General features: G+C 40.1%; 1 protein-coding gene across 1 annotated transcript in view; it reads left to right on the top strand.

The window, feature by feature from the left end:
- The window catches only part of IMPG2 (interphotoreceptor matrix proteoglycan 2), a 42,606-nt gene that overhangs the window by 21,205 nt on the left and 5,884 nt on the right, over window positions 1-15,517 (top strand). Inside the window, 11 exon segments of the mRNA XM_077790470.1 lie at window positions 1,021-1,090; window positions 1,493-1,584; window positions 3,863-4,024; window positions 5,083-5,141; window positions 6,005-6,007; window positions 6,236-6,253; window positions 7,588-7,832; window positions 8,463-8,545; window positions 12,048-12,348; window positions 12,797-14,424; window positions 15,284-15,503. Of these exon segments, the coding sequence (XP_077646596.1) occupies window positions 1,021-1,090; window positions 1,493-1,584; window positions 3,863-4,024; window positions 5,083-5,141; window positions 6,005-6,007; window positions 6,236-6,253; window positions 7,588-7,832; window positions 8,463-8,545; window positions 12,048-12,348; window positions 12,797-14,424; window positions 15,284-15,503 (2,881 nt within the window).

Genomic DNA, 15,517 nt, shown 5'->3' with positions numbered 1-15,517 from the left:
GACTGAAGGAGGCAAGAGATCAGCTTGGTGTGGGATTTTCTTGGGGATAGGCTGGATTGCAGGGCCAGCTGCAGAACATGTGAATCATCAAACAAACCTGGCAAGGCCAGGAGCCAGGGATGATGCTGTGTATGTTAGAGGGAAGACTTGCTGCAATGCTTGCTTCATGGCACAGGTATGACCACCAATAAAAAAGGTGATCCTTTAGAAGTGAGAAATATCGCAATAAAATGTTCAGTTTCTGCCCAGCAGTCTTACCACTTGTGCTGTATATATTAACAGTATGACAAACTCAAAGAATGATTTTCCCTTCATTCAGGAAAGACTTGTTTCTGTCAGAGCATGTCTCCCACCCTTGGTAACTTGACAGTTGCTCCAGGCTTGCAGAATTGGCTCCAAGCAGCTTGGGTTTGCTGTAAGAGTTGTGTCAAAGCTGTTCCTTTTCCTTCAGGCTGCCAGTCCTCGTGTGATTGCTCTTCTGAAATGTTTTTCACATTTGGCCCAGAGTCGTTTCATATGTGTGTGTGCATCCCATTACTGGGTTTGGAAACTGATGTGTTTTGAAGATTTCCAAATAAGCAGAGTAAAATTAATTATGAAAAGAACCCATCTTCTTGCAGTGATTTGAGTGGAGTTATGGTGTTTGAGCGCACTGGGGAATGTTTTAAAAACAGAGTGGTTTATTTGGTATACCCAGTTATCTTTGTGTTTTATCTCTTTGCATTTGCTTTCTCTACAGAACTGCTAGAAGGCAAAATGTATTTTTATATGGGACTCCAGGATATTTGGGATATAAGAGGCTTAGCAACCCAGAGACGCACATGATGTGTTGTATGATGCAAGTGACCCCAAATCTAAGTTGCAAAATATAACTGAAATACTGCTAAGCCTAATTTTTATGAAGTTATGAGCAAAATAGTTACATGAAAAATTTCTTATGCACATGTGCTTTTTGGTGTGCTATCAGAATCACAGAAATATCAAGAACTAATACATTTATCTTACCATATCCAGCTTCAGTTTCTGATTTGTTTTTTATCTAGTGGGACTCCTGCTCCACCTTTGGATGCTGATGTTACCACACTGAGAGGTCAGTTTTTATCTAACTGCTGTTAAGGCTGATTCTGAATTATCAGAAAATTGAGACATTTACACCTCTCTAATGCCATTTGTAACCTGGAGATCATGTTATGTGCTGACATTTCATTATTTCATGAATCATGAAAATCCTGCTCAAGAAATTAGTTCTGTGGTGGTTTTACTCATGTTTCCAAAAATACCTCTGCTTAGGCAGAATGTTAGCATCTTATAGTGATTAGTGTATTTGATACCTTTGCTCAGGCTCTTCATGTGTCTCCTGTGCTTTTGCTGTCAAGATAGTGGGAATAGGAATCAAATTTGACTATTGGTTTATGCTTGCTGAGCTGCTTCTGTGGGTATATAGCAGAAAACCAACAACAAACAAAATAATGCTGTTCTCTTTCAAACTCAGATGCAGCTGCCAATGTTCCTCCCCCTCACGAGGTCTCCGTTGAGAGTCCTGCAGGTGATGCCATCCATGAGCATGACAATGTAGACACCACTGTGAGTGGGATTTTTACATTTGCTTCAACATTCTGTTGCTTTCCCTACATGATATTGTTTATGGTCATTTACATTTTAATAGCAATTAAAAGTGTTGTGAATATGGTGGATTTTAAACTAGGATTTCACAGTGATGCCTTTTTCTTGGTCCTAAAATTAAGATCCAGACAAGGTTAAGGCATAAAGGGGTTTAACCTCAGTATTTAATAAGGATTTTTATGCTGAAAGCTCCAAGAAGAGTGTGAAACACTATTATTCCTGTGGAAGCACAATATTCCTTAGGTTGCTGTGCTAGAGTTTCAAGGGTCTGCAGAGTACAATTGTGTAGGACAGCAGAGAGGTGGCCTGGGCAGCCTTGAAGACTCTGATACTCTGCTCTTTGCCCTCTGTTGATGTAGGTGAGCTTTTATTTAACATCATACAAGTCACCATTTCTGCAATATTTAACCACAGCTCACAACGCAGAGAAACCTAGACCCCATATTTAAAACATCTCTGTAGAAGTGAGCTGACCACCACGTAGGTCTCAGGGCAGTATTTGCTTCTAGAAAACAGATCCTCCAGATGTAAATTTAAATCCACACCCTAGAATCCAATTGCAGTATTCATGGGCCAACATGGCTGAAGACAAGTTTGTAAACCAGTGTTATCAATCATCTGACTTTTGTTTCCTTATAAAAATGAAATATCAATGGATCCCAGAGAAGCTCACAAAGTTTCACATAGTGCATGTGTGAAGCTGATTTATTGTACTGGATTAACTAGGCCATGTTGTTCAATAACCTGGCCCTGAAACAAAGGTGAGCCAAACTGTGCTTTCTTCTAGAGCTCTCAGTGCTGACTGGAGCTCTGATGCTGGGATAAATAAAGAACATGAAACAGCTTCTGACTGAAGTGCAGGGACCTGCCTTATCTTATGTACCAAGAACACTTGTATTTGGTCCCAAGAACAGCATTATTCTTTAGAAACAGAATTTCCTGGGATATTTTTACTGGAGCAGAGAATAGGACCACTCAGTAAATTGGGAAGGAACCAGAATTAGATTGCTGCTGCTACAGAATTTTTTACTCTTTACAGTTAAATCTCACCTCATGTATCTTAGCAGCCAAAATGCATTGCTGATTACAAGGCCAAGAGTGAGCAAAGCTCATCTTCTGCACTTTGTATGCTGATTAGCACTATGTATATATGCCAGCTAAATGTGCATCTCTCAAATGCTAACTTTAGGTAATGTACCAGTTCTCATGGTCTTTGGACAGAATTATCCAGTGAAAAAGGAATGTGAGGGGCTGGAAAGAGAATTTAACTAAAAATTTTTAGAGGGTTCTTAAACAATGTAGGAATTGCTCACTGATGGCAGACAAACTTTCTGAAGAAAGTTTTTTTCCATTTCCTGCATGATGCATAACTTAAACTGCAGCTTCATTGAAAAGATCTGTTTTACTGGCTCTCTATTTTTCCTTTTTAATATGAAAAAAGCAGCAAATATGTATGTAAATAGTCAAATACAAAACATCTAGCAAAAGACATTTGGCTGAAACTAACAAGCCAGCCTTCTCTTCCCTCCTAGACAAGTATCTATTTATTATTATTTTTCTGATGAATTCAGTACACCACAAGGAATAGTATGCTATTTTAAAAATACTAGGGAAGTAAGCAGAAAGCATGCCCAGTCATCCAAATTAGATTAAAACTTGGCATTCACTGCTGCCTGAGGCAACAAGCTGCATGCATCCCTGCTGCACTGCAGCCACTGCCCTGGGGCTTTTTGGGCAGCTGCAGAGCAGCTTTAGCTCAGCAGAGCTCCCATTCCCCGTGCCCACTGTGTGTCTGGGGGGATCCTTCCCCTCCTTTGGGTCTTACTCCAAATGCAGAACTTGGCAAAGGCAGCTTGTCTCCCAGCTGGAATAGTGACGAGGAGCCTTGTGACAAATGAGTAAATTTTGGGTAAATCAGCCTACAGTGACTGGGCTCAGGTGAGATGTTTGAGTAGCCATGGTTGCCCTTTAAACTGCCTCGTGAGCAGTCCACACATCTGTACTTACATCTGTACTTCACTTTGTACCTGAGGTCAGTGAGATGGGCTTACACTGAAGGTGTCCAACTGGAAAACAGAATTCTCTCCAAATGAGAGTTCTCAGGAAATGTTCTTGCTTACCAGACTGCTCGTTAGTCACTGCCTCTGTCCCAGGGCAGTGCAGGGTGTGCTGGTGGCTGTGCTCTGCGCTGCAGCATCCACCGTTCTCTTACCTGCTCTCCCTTCTTCCTCCCTTCCAGATCAATAACGAGATCAAGCAGCAGGATGAAAAGCTGGTCAGGCCTGTAACTGAGCAGATGATTGAGTTCAACATTTTGATTGTTGGAGAACAGTACAGTGAGGAGCTGAAGGACCCATCTGCTGCCAAGTACCAGCTGCTGTCTGAACGATTCATTTCTCAGGTGATTCCCTTCCCTACCCTCATTTTTCCTTTTGCTGGCTCTGCAAAGCAATAGCAGCAAAAAGCATCCGTGTCAGGGCTGCTGATTTTTGTGTACCTATGGTTTCCAATATTTGTTTTTTATTTTGTCTATAATGGTGGTAACTATATTGCTTTCTTTTCTCCTTGGAGAGGCATCTAAGTTGTCATATCACAAGGCTTATCTTTTCTCTAGCTTTGCCTCCTGCTCAGCCCCATTTAGTTGGGGTTGATTCTCTGAATCCTTATTACTGGGGCTAACCCTGTGCCAGATCCTGGGCCAAATGGGAGAGGGATGTACTCTTCACTGCAGCCAAAACCCATCACCATGGCTGTCACAAGTTGCCAGCGTAGGCTGACATCTGTTTTCCTATGTGAGTCCAAGTAGCAATGCCACGGTATGTGTGTGTGTGTAAAAAATGTCAAATGGGACAGAGTCCACCTGGCACATGGATATTCCACTCCTTTGATCCCTTGCCTGGTTTTCTCTGAGTTTGAATAAAGAAGCTCTCAGAAAACAAAAAGTCAGCAGCACTGTGATTGTTTAAGTTTCACCAGAGACAGTTTAAAAATAAGGAGATGGGGGAAGGGAACAAGAATTTACAGAGTAAAAAATAATCCTCAACTGGCAAAGATCTTTGAAAGCTAAAAAACTTTCTAAACCAGCATGAACTTTCAGTATTCTCTATCTTGGTTTTGTCTCCTGTAGCACAGTTGATTATCTTGGCAGTGTCTTTCCATTTCTCCCCTTGGAGTGTTTCTATACAGTTCTTGGGGAGTACTGGATGTTGTTCTTCATACTTTTTATTTCCCTTTTTTCTAATAATGAAACAATGTCACCAAAACTACTCTTCCATAAAGGAAAGAATATTTAACTGTTTTTCACCTATTCTATATAACAGCTCAGATACACTTCCTGATTTCTCACCACATGAGCAGAAGGAAACTGAATCAGTGTTTTTTTTGTTGCTTTTTGTTTGTTTGTTTGTTTGTTTGTTTGTTTTGTTTTGTTTGTTTTTTTTTGTTTTTCCATCAAAATAGATTAAAAGCGTATTTGAAGGACAACCTGGATACAAAAACATTCATATCCTGGATTACAGGTAAAAGATCCTGATACATGTATGGTGATGGAGCGTGATCATGTATGAAGATGCAATGAGCTTAGCAGGATGCCAGGCGTGTGTGGGGGAACTCCCAGGATGTATTAACCAAGTGCTCTCATCTTTGGTACCTCTATATATGCAACTGAAAGAGAAATACACAACTGATTTTTTTCCTCCTGGCATTTTTCACATGAAATGTTTGCTGCGATTTTAAGACAAGGCATTATTGTTCTATCCTAAAATTAAAAGATATATTCTTATCTGCTACTTCTAATATGTCCAAGTACTAAACAAGGAAGGACACAGAAATCCTTTTGGAAAAATGTGATGTATTTAGATTTCTTTTTCAAATTCTTGATGTTAATTTGGGATGGCTCTAAAGGATATGTAAAGTTCTCTCTCTCCTGTATAAAAAAAAAGGCGTGGGATACTTTGATAAATGATATTAAATGTTTTAACTCTCTGTATGCATCTAGAAATGTATTTTTCAGGTATAGAAATATACCTGATTCCCTCAAATCCATTTGTGCTTCAAAGTAAAAAGTTAATTTGTTAAGTTAATGCATCAAATGTAAAATGTCTGACTTTTGGAGTACAGGGCTCACAAATTGTGATTTTTCTTGAATGGATTTGATATAACTTTTAGAATCTAACAAGTTCTAATTTTCATGAGTTAATCTAAATTGTATTTTATATGAAACTGTAAGCTGTTTCTTAGACTTTATTGCCTGGAGATTTTAGGTAGCATACATGTAGGTAACACAGCAGCTGTAATGAGAGGTCTTGTTGGAACCCTAGGCTACATCCAGTTTTCAGACTGGAAGGGAGCAAAACTTTCCATCTTGGTATCTGCAGCCTAGGAGGTCTGCAAGCACTTAGTTAACTTGAGAAGACAAATACAATGCTGATATTTCTGGCAGTCTGTTCTCTGCTGTGCATGACAAAAACCCATTGCTTGTAAGTTAAACCTTTAGGTAGAATAAGGGAGCCCTGTAGAATACCAAAGCAAACTTGTTAAAGTTTTAAGACTTAAAGGAAGTTATGATATTGATTTAATAGATTTTGCTCTTCTGTTTTGTTTTTATAATCAGCCCTTCTGAGGAAGACAGGTAAAGACAACTTTCTAATAGATATTGTCATAATACAGATGGGAATAACATGTTTTGCTGGAGCGCATTTTTTGGGGGGAATTGTATTTTTGTGTTCAGAGCAAGATAAATAAATATTGAGAGAGGGTTCTACCAGAAACTGCAAGTAACTGATCTGTTTCAATGAAGATTAAACCTAATTTGCTTATTTAAGTCATAATAAAAAGAAAAACCCTCAGGAAAAATCATCCTAAACACAGGTCAGCTACTGGGGTAACTTGTGTATAAGTGTCCCTTTTGTGAAGAAAACAAAATTGCTTAACAATGATTCAAAGTCCTCATACTTTGCTGCAAAGTCTTGAATAGATATAGGATTATTATTGTTAATGAAATAGAAGTTCATAAGAAACTTACAGTTCTCCAGCAAAACCCAGGCTCCTGGGTTTCATCAGTGTCTTTGTGAATTTTCTCTGTTGTATCTGGAACTGGTGTTTTAAAGTCTTCTCTAAACAGAGCCATTGTTTTAGAACTCAAATCCAGCTCTGTGGAATCAGGAAAACCTGTATCCAGAGCACATGTTTCTAATGCTTCAGAGGTTGTTTAATTTTCTTGCTGTGTTCTATCTACAGCCAAAATGTTTGTATCTGGTAAAGCTCCCTTGTGCTTTTGCCTAGTGTATGGTAAATCTGATTGCAGCCTATCTGTCATGTGGAAAAGGACATCCAGATGTATTAAGGAAAAGAAAATTAAGAAAATGGAGGAGAGTTAATATGAAAAAAAAAACCCTTAAACTGTACACAGATACAAAACTGAGTTATAGAATGAATAATCAAATGAGTCTAGATAAATTTCCCAATTTGATGAATTAAATACTATTTTATTGCTATTAAAAAAACATTATTTCAAGCAGTTTAACACTGCACAGTGACAGAGATTGGGGCTCTCACTTGCTCCTATAGATTGCTACTATGTACAACATGTTTTTCCTGTCTATTTTCATACCTCAGAGCCTTTCCTATTTTTGGTATAATCTTAAAATCACCACTCTCACCACTGCATGCTGGTGGACCCATTAATAATGCTGCAGAAAGTCAGTGTTTTGGTCTGCTTATGGGCTGTGTGCCATTCACTAGTAGCAATATGGCACTGGGACCAGACCAGAAGTCAGTTTTGGGTAGCATTTCCCTTGAGCACTTTGTGAAAAGAATCAGGTAGTTTATATTCATCCTTTAAAAACATGTATTTTTATATTACAAAGGGTATTGATGTGGACCCTTGTGAAAAAATATAGTGTTTGCTTGCTTAGGAAAACCTGGAATTTCTCATGTGTATTCTTTCTCTGTGTACAACTGAAGTGGGGTGGAAGTTCACTATGCTGTCACATTTGATGGAAAAGCCATCAGCAATGCCACCTGGGACCTGATCAACCTTCATTCAAACAAGGTGGAGGACAACTCCTTCATGGGCATAGAGGATAATCCAACAGCTGTGTACACCATCAGTGACTTCCGAGATTATATTGCTGAGATCCTCCAGAAAAGTGCTCTGCTTGAAAATGCTTCCATCTCCTTAGACCCAAACTCTCTTCAGCTTACTAATGGTGGGTATTGATTATCACGAGTCAGTGTGCCACACATCTGACCTCTTATAAAATAAAGCTCAGACGGGTGAATTATTCAGCTGTCCTCTGAAAAACTAAACAGAACAAAATCAAGTATCATATAGCCTGTTTTGCTCTGATCTTAACCAGGCCAAGTCATGAGCAGCAGCATCCTATTCCTGAACCATTAGCCTAGCCCCCCATTTTATCTTTTTATTTTGAAACGGAAGCTTTTAGTGTGCAGTTTCAGTAATATTTTCAAAAATTAAGAGGAATAAAAAGGGGAAACGTGGTTCACATGGTGCATCATGTGAATCAGGGTGACCTTCAGCTTAGTAGCTCTCTGTTGGCCTCAGGCAGCACAAAGGGAATACCCAGATAATTGCTGAATATTCAGTGATCCTGCTAGAGGTGATCAAAGAGTGCTGTCACCCCTTTATTGTTATTTCTCCCTTCACTTCCTGTCAGTGATTTGGATGCATTTCCAGAAACAAAATCTCTCTGGCAAACTTTTTGAGAAGATTTGACTTACAAATCTGAAATCAGAGAGGGTTTTTCAGTCCGTCTCCCAACACAGCTTCCTGACAGTGTGGCTGCAGCCTTTGGATCCAAGTGTTTCTGTTTCCACAGTGAAGGAAATACTGCACCCCACGTCAGAGGACCCGTCCTGGGCTCCTGAGCATCCCGTCGTGCTGGAGCGCCCCGAGCTGGATGTGAGTATGGCTCTGAGCAGTGTGAACAGCTTAGTCCAGCAAGGCAGAACTGCAGCCAACACTCAGAGCTCCCCTGTCCTTTTGTTCATGCAGTACTAATGAAAGCACACTTATATTGGAGTCAGAACTGGTGAAATCTCTCGTGTGGCAATTGTAGTGCTTGCCGCCCTGCAGTTTTCTGTGATCATCTTCTTTTGATTGTAAACATCTCTAAAGAGGTGATCCTTCCTTCCATGATATTACTTTTCTTTGGAAAGAAGAAATAGATGTAAATCCTACAGCCGGCTGCTAGAAGGGATAAAACACTAAGTTTCATAATCTCCTTTTGTTACTGTATTTATTTCAAAGAAAGTTCTTAATTTGGTTTTAAAATGATGCCATTCTCTTAATAGCAGCAGAGGAAAATTACTGGCACTGGTTCTTTTTTTTGTCTCTTGAAATTGTAATTGTTTTTTCTGACTCCTTCTGGAATAATCCAAGACACAGACTAGAGTTGTGTATTGGCTAAGAGACTTGATGTCCCTCACCATGTCTGTACAAAGTGATTTTAGCAAAGATGCTGAGGTGGGTGCCAGCAATGCTGAGATCAAGTCAGGCAGTTCTGCCAACACGGAGATCTTCTGAGTGCTGAATCATTGTCTGGGCTGTTGGTTTCTGCTCTCCACTCTGTTCTGTAACACAGATGTGCTTTCAACAAGAAATGAACTCAGAAAATGTCTTAAAATCCAGATCCACTTGTGCTGGCTGATAGGTTCTCAGTCCATCATGAGATAATGTTGAGAACACAGATACTTTTAATTTTAGCCAACCTCTGAAAATTTTATTTGAGCAAAATTTGTTTTCACAGAATGGACGTAGGTATAATGTCCTTAATTTCATAACAGTTTTTGTTGAGTCTTAAAACCTACTTATTGATGTCTAAAATAAAAATTCACATGGATTTGCCATAATGGATTAAACATGGTGTAGATAAACATGAATTTAAGTTAGCTTTCAGAAAAGGGATTTCTCTTTACTGAAGACATCTTACTAGAGATATTGAACTAGTCTAAAATGTTGTAGGTGTTCATTTTAGTGAGACAAAGAATCTGCCATTCTGTATCCTGACAGATGTGCAGGCAGGAAGATATTATTTTGCAATAATAAATTTTAAACCAGTTTTTGGGAATATTATGACAAAAAATTGTGGAAGTTACTATATTTTTCTAATCATGACTATGGAAAAAGACTTCTATGCCTTCAGTTAAAAACTCTGATTATGTAAAAGGTATCAAGTGTATCCCCAAACTGGCTGTGTACAATCTGCAATACACAGGTAATTTGCAAAATAACTTCAGACAAATATAAGAAAATGCTAAATATGATTAGACAATATGCAATTGATCAATTATTTCCACAGATGTTAAACCTGTATCGTTCAAGTAGATGCTTTCAAGTAGAAGTGCTACCTGTGGAAGAGAATTTTGCTGTAGTTTTCCCTGGGTGATTTGAGAATAAACTGGATTTGCATTAGCACACCAGTATAATGACATAACATGAGACTATCATCATTTCATCATCCAATTGCTTCTAGATGGTACAAATAATTCTTTTGAGTTTTGCAGTTCTCTTTAAAAGTAAAACAAAAATCAGGTCTAGTTTCTGAAATCCACAATTTCTTGTTGTTTTTGTTGAGTTGTAAGAGGTAGAATGCTCTGGCTTAAGGAAAACAATGCCTTTCTGGGAGCAGAAAATGAAAAATCAGGGAGAAGCCTTCTGTGTTTACAGCCATCTATCATATTGGTGAGCCTTTTACATTGGTGAAAACCAGAACTAGCCAATATGATATTAAACTTGTTAGTATAATATATTGCCCTGTAACAAGGATCTTTGAATAATGTTAGTTGCCATAGGACCATTTATCCATATTCAAATAAAAGAATATGAGGTGCAATCCCTGGCAACTAAATGCTTACATTAAATTAATGTATTGAGGAAAAATTGCTGGTAGTCTTAATTCATTCTTTATTCAATTTATGTGTGTAATTTATTTCTAATTTTGTACAGCAACTCTTTTTACAGCTTTATTTATAGTGGCTAGTTCTTGCCAAAAATAAAATTGCTGGAGCATGTCTGCATGGTATATATACTTTTCAACTGATTCTTACTATATAAATTTAAAAAATTGATGAGACTGTGCTGGCATAAATATTGGCATTTTTGAATATGATAATACATGCAAACAAGTAATTTAAAAAAAAAAACAACCCTTAACTGGCCTGTTTACAAAGCATTCATATGCAGTTTGAATTAAGCTGAAAATTCAATTCACCCATGTCTCAAGCTGGAGAAAAATTTCAAATTGAAGAGTATTTGGATTCTTCCTGTTATTCCTGCTGGTCAAGCAATAGAAAGAGATTTGACAGGAATGGTGAGCTACAGAAATGATTACAGTGGTTTTGAACTGTAATATGTATTACAGAAACCTGTGTCCACTGTAACTTTACTTGTTACTGTTGGCAGTTTTTTAGCCTTAGCAAATTGCTGCTTCTTGAAACTGCTTGGCAGATTTTCATACCCTACAGGAGTTTTGGTCCATATCCCACCCATTTATATGTGGGCAGGTATCCATGTAAAACACTAATTCCTGAGTTTTAGGCTATCAGCTTCCTTTCAGAGCCTTGACCAAATAACTCAATGTCTTTATTGCCTTTTTCTAATATCATTATTTCATAAGACACCAAGTAGGAGATTAATATACAAAGATTAAATATGCTAACTACTTTAACTGTAAACCAGCTAATGATTGGGCCGTGGAATAGCAAGTAAACAGTGTGGAAATTGGAGATGTAATAACAAATTATTTTTTCTCATTTCAGATAATTCACAAATTCATTCTGCATGCACTTTGTTGTTCATGATTATTGCTGATAGATTTTTTTTTTTCCTGCACAGGTATCTTGGCTTGAGACTAAATTATTGCAGGTTCTAAATGCTCTTCATTAGGTTCTGGTCTTTGTTATTCTCTTGGGTACTAAAGATATACTAAAAGATATCAATAAATTATAATTGGACATGCATCCATTGAAGTTCACTGTTTCACGTATCATAGTAGCTTAAATATTAGAATTAATATATTAGTTGCGTGGCTGATGAATAATAGCTGTTAGAATTCATCATGCTTTAGGAAGGCAGAAAAATGTTATCTTTGATTTAGTTGGAGATGGACAGATTCATTTTTTCAGCATAGGAAAGGAGGTGGGGTTGGATATAGATGGTAAATCTCTAAATAGCCCAAGGGGTTCTCCAGACAATCGGAGTGCTCCTTTCCCTTTTTCATGGACATGTCATCTGTGGGGAGGATGTGCATGTCACAGGGCCAGGTCTGTACCTGCCACCATCCTGAGCGCTGCTCCCTCGGAGGCAGGGCTCCTGCTGTTAACCCCTTCAGTGTGCTCAGCCCAGTGCAGGCAACCTGCTTCCCCTGCAGCATGGAAATGCTGACAGAGGCTCTGTGTTCCAGGACAGCACCTTTTCAGCTGAGCGCCCTTCTGCAGATGAGTCGACCGTCAGCAATGCCTTGCCCTTGGACTATGCTGGAGCAGACTCCAGCTCGGCTGCTGGCAATGAAATCCAGCCAAGGCCACAGAACGCTGACTATGGGGCTGGCTGGGCACCTGAAGCTCCGCTTTCCTCAGAAGCTGATGTCACTTCTTTGCCTGACGGGCAGGATTTAGAGACTACTCATTTCGTCATGGTACCGCTGTCAGAGCATGATTCTGTGGACTCTCTGGAATGGCTTTCAGCCCCCAGTTCTTTAGATGGTAAGCTAATGCCATTGACTGAAGTTTAAATTTGGATACAAGTATTTCCTGATACTCACCAGATCATAGTTCACTGAAATGAGTCTTCAGAAAGGTCTGAAAATTGAGTCTCTTTCTCAGCTTTTACCTTTTGTGTGTTCATGTATCCAAGAGCTATTTACCAAAGTAAAATGCTTGTAATAGCTAATAATACCTGCTTCTCTCTTCTGGAAATGATACATACTTGTTAAATAGCATAGAAATAATTTAGTATATCTTTACTGGGCTTGTAGAATTTCTGAATGGAAAGTGGGAGAGGGGTCCTTATGACTTTGGTATACATAGGCCCAGATATATTATGGAAAATTATGGAATACATTTCTACAGATAATAAAATGAATGAAATTTGACACTTTTTATCATAAACAACATCTAATTGTCAATTTGTTTTTGTTTTTACTGTTTGAAGATACTGGACTATCTGAAGAACTTTTGCCTTTAAGTCCTTCTCACCTTGTGCCTGAAGAATCTCCATCTACCGAGGACTCTGCAGTTCCTCTGCTCTCTGCACCAACAGTGGCCTCTTCGTCAGTCATACAGACTGATTCTAAAGAGAAGGAAGAAGTAATCCAAGGTAGTCCTGAGGGCAGTGACAGTGCAGACTCTGTGGAAGAAATGCCTTTTCCCTTAGAAGTGCCCCCTATGGAAGACGAAACTGATATATTTCTTGGAGATAGAGTTATATATGATGATGGGTCTGGTTCAGCTTTTGATGGTTCAGGAAAAGAAATGGATTCAAGTATCTGGCCTTGGGAAGAAGCAACCCTGGAACCAGTTTTCTACCCTGGTCCTGATAGCTGGCTTGAAGATGACAATGAGTCTTTATTAACCAAAACTGAGGATATTCCTGAAGGCATGATTTTAGACTATATTCTTAACTCTGGGAATAAATTAGATTATGATCTTTCCAAAGATGAGAATGAAGGGATAGTCGATATAAAAGGTTTCCTTGATGAGTCTGAAATATTTGTCTTTCCAGAAACCACAACTCTGCAAGTACCTCTGTTACAGACAGAAGAGCCATCGTCTGTGGAGCCATCTACACAGACAGAAACACTGGGCATGTACGATTCCTCTTTTGTCATGCCAGCTGGAGAGGCCCCTGTCTCACCACCACAAACAGATCTGTCTGTGGAAGATAGTCTCCATGCATCCACAGGGACTGTCAGCATGGAGCAAGCTGAGGAGTCCAGTGTAGGCCAGAACATAATCCCTGAAGACAGGCCAGTGGTAGAAGAGCTATTCACAGCGAAGCAGCCAGACGTAATGGAAGCTGCTACAATAGAACACTTGGACACAATCTCTTTGGAAACTATTCTGACTGCAGACCCTGCTGTGGTAAAGCCTGATGCCTCTACAGAAGAGCAGCAAGCCCTGGATTCATCACTAGCAGACCAAAACACTCGTGGATCAGCAGTGGGGGAGCCAGCTGGAGTTTGGCCGACTGACAGGGCACTGGAAACCTCCTTAGCTCAGACAGTGCAACCAGCAATGCCAGTGGCTACTCAAGGTCCAGCTCCTTCTGTAACTGATCACACCGCCGTCCTAGAGGGCTTTGCTGGACAGGATGGAACAGACCATGGCACACATATTCCCATGAGCTTCAGCACTGCTGGGGATTACCAAACAGCGAGTGTAACAACCAGCACCACTGAGCTTCAGTCCCACCCTCCTCCTGTGGGATCCACGCTGTCATCGTCTCTAGCTACCCCAACAAAGCTGGGAGATGGAACAACGAGAGTCCTGGATGTTTCAGTAGGCCTGGGTCGTGTTAGCACTGTCCAGTTTTCTCCTGAGCAGGCTGAGGAGGGAAGGAGAATGACTGAAAGTCACGTGGAGCTAACAACTCGTGTCCAGTCCACAGAGATGGCCAGCGTGGCTTGGGCCACCCATGAAACTCACTACAGCAGCACCGTCCCGTCCCGAGCCCTAGTTGTGTTCTTCAGCCTTCGGGTCACCAACATGATGTTTTCAGAGGACCTGTTTAATAAAAACTCCCCTGAATACAAAGCCTTGGAGCAGCGATTCTTGGAACTGGTAAGAGTCACTTCTATGCTAAATTTCCACTACCAGATAGACAAAAAACATTGGTAAATTATGTTTAGTCATCTCTCTTTTGCAGAAAGCAACTCAAAACTGGGGTTCACATATAAGACTTGTGTCCCTCTGTGGAGGAAGTTTTGTCTGGAAATGGGTGGTGGGATGCTGTCCATCTTTTATTCAGATAATAGTCTCTCTAAAGGAGAGCTGCTTAGCATCATGGAGCAGCTGCTCTGCAGGTGTCAGTAAATACAGCAGTGCAGCTGAAGTCACTGCTACACTCCCCCTGCGTGCTTCCAGAGTGCTCTGCAGTTAGTGTATAGGGAGGAAGATGCAAGGAAACCCAGGGCTGTGAGCAGGTAACCTTTCTGCAACACATTCAGCCTGTCCTAGTAAGAGGTAGCTGAGGGAACTTGGAAAGCCTCACAGGAGTTACACAGCAACAACTGCCAAATTTTAACTGGGAAATTCCCCTCTTCTGAGTGAAACAAGCATTCTCTTGTGAGAGATGAAGGAAGAGAGAGGGAAGGGGGACATGCTTGAAGGAAAAGCCCAGTGAAATGGCAAGTATTCCATAGATCAAGGGAGAACACAATGTGTGTCCTGAAAACTGCATTTCTGAATTGTAGATTTTTTAGAAACTCCTTGCAAATTGCTATACTCTTAAGAACTACCTGAAGTACCCAGGTTCCTGGCAGGCTGCCAGCACAGACCTCAGCTGGGTAAAGATTAATGACCTTGATGTAGGATTTGGATAAAATCATTCAGACTCTGTCTGCTGCAGTAAGAGTGCAACTGGCTTGAGCAGAGAGAGACTCACAGATTCAGCTTTTCTGACATATCCCCTGTGCTGCAGCTGGTGCCGTACCTTCAGTCAAATCTGACGGGATTCCAGAATCTGGAAATCCTGAACTTCAGAAATGGCAGCATTGTGGTGAACAGTCGAATGAAATTTGCCAAACCTGTGCCTCGGAATGTCACCAACGCTGTGTACATGATCCTGGAAGATTTCTGCAACACTGCATATCACACCATGAACCTGGCCATCGACAAATACTCCCTGGATGTGGAATCGGGTAAGGCAGCAAGG

Source organism: Lonchura striata, chromosome 2 (genome assembly GCF_046129695.1).
Source record: "Lonchura striata isolate bLonStr1 chromosome 2, bLonStr1.mat, whole genome shotgun sequence".
Classification (NCBI taxonomy): Eukaryota; Metazoa; Chordata; class Aves; order Passeriformes; family Estrildidae; genus Lonchura; species Lonchura striata.
Note: the sequence above shows the minus strand (reverse complement) of the source record. Positions and strands in the feature narration are given on the sequence as shown.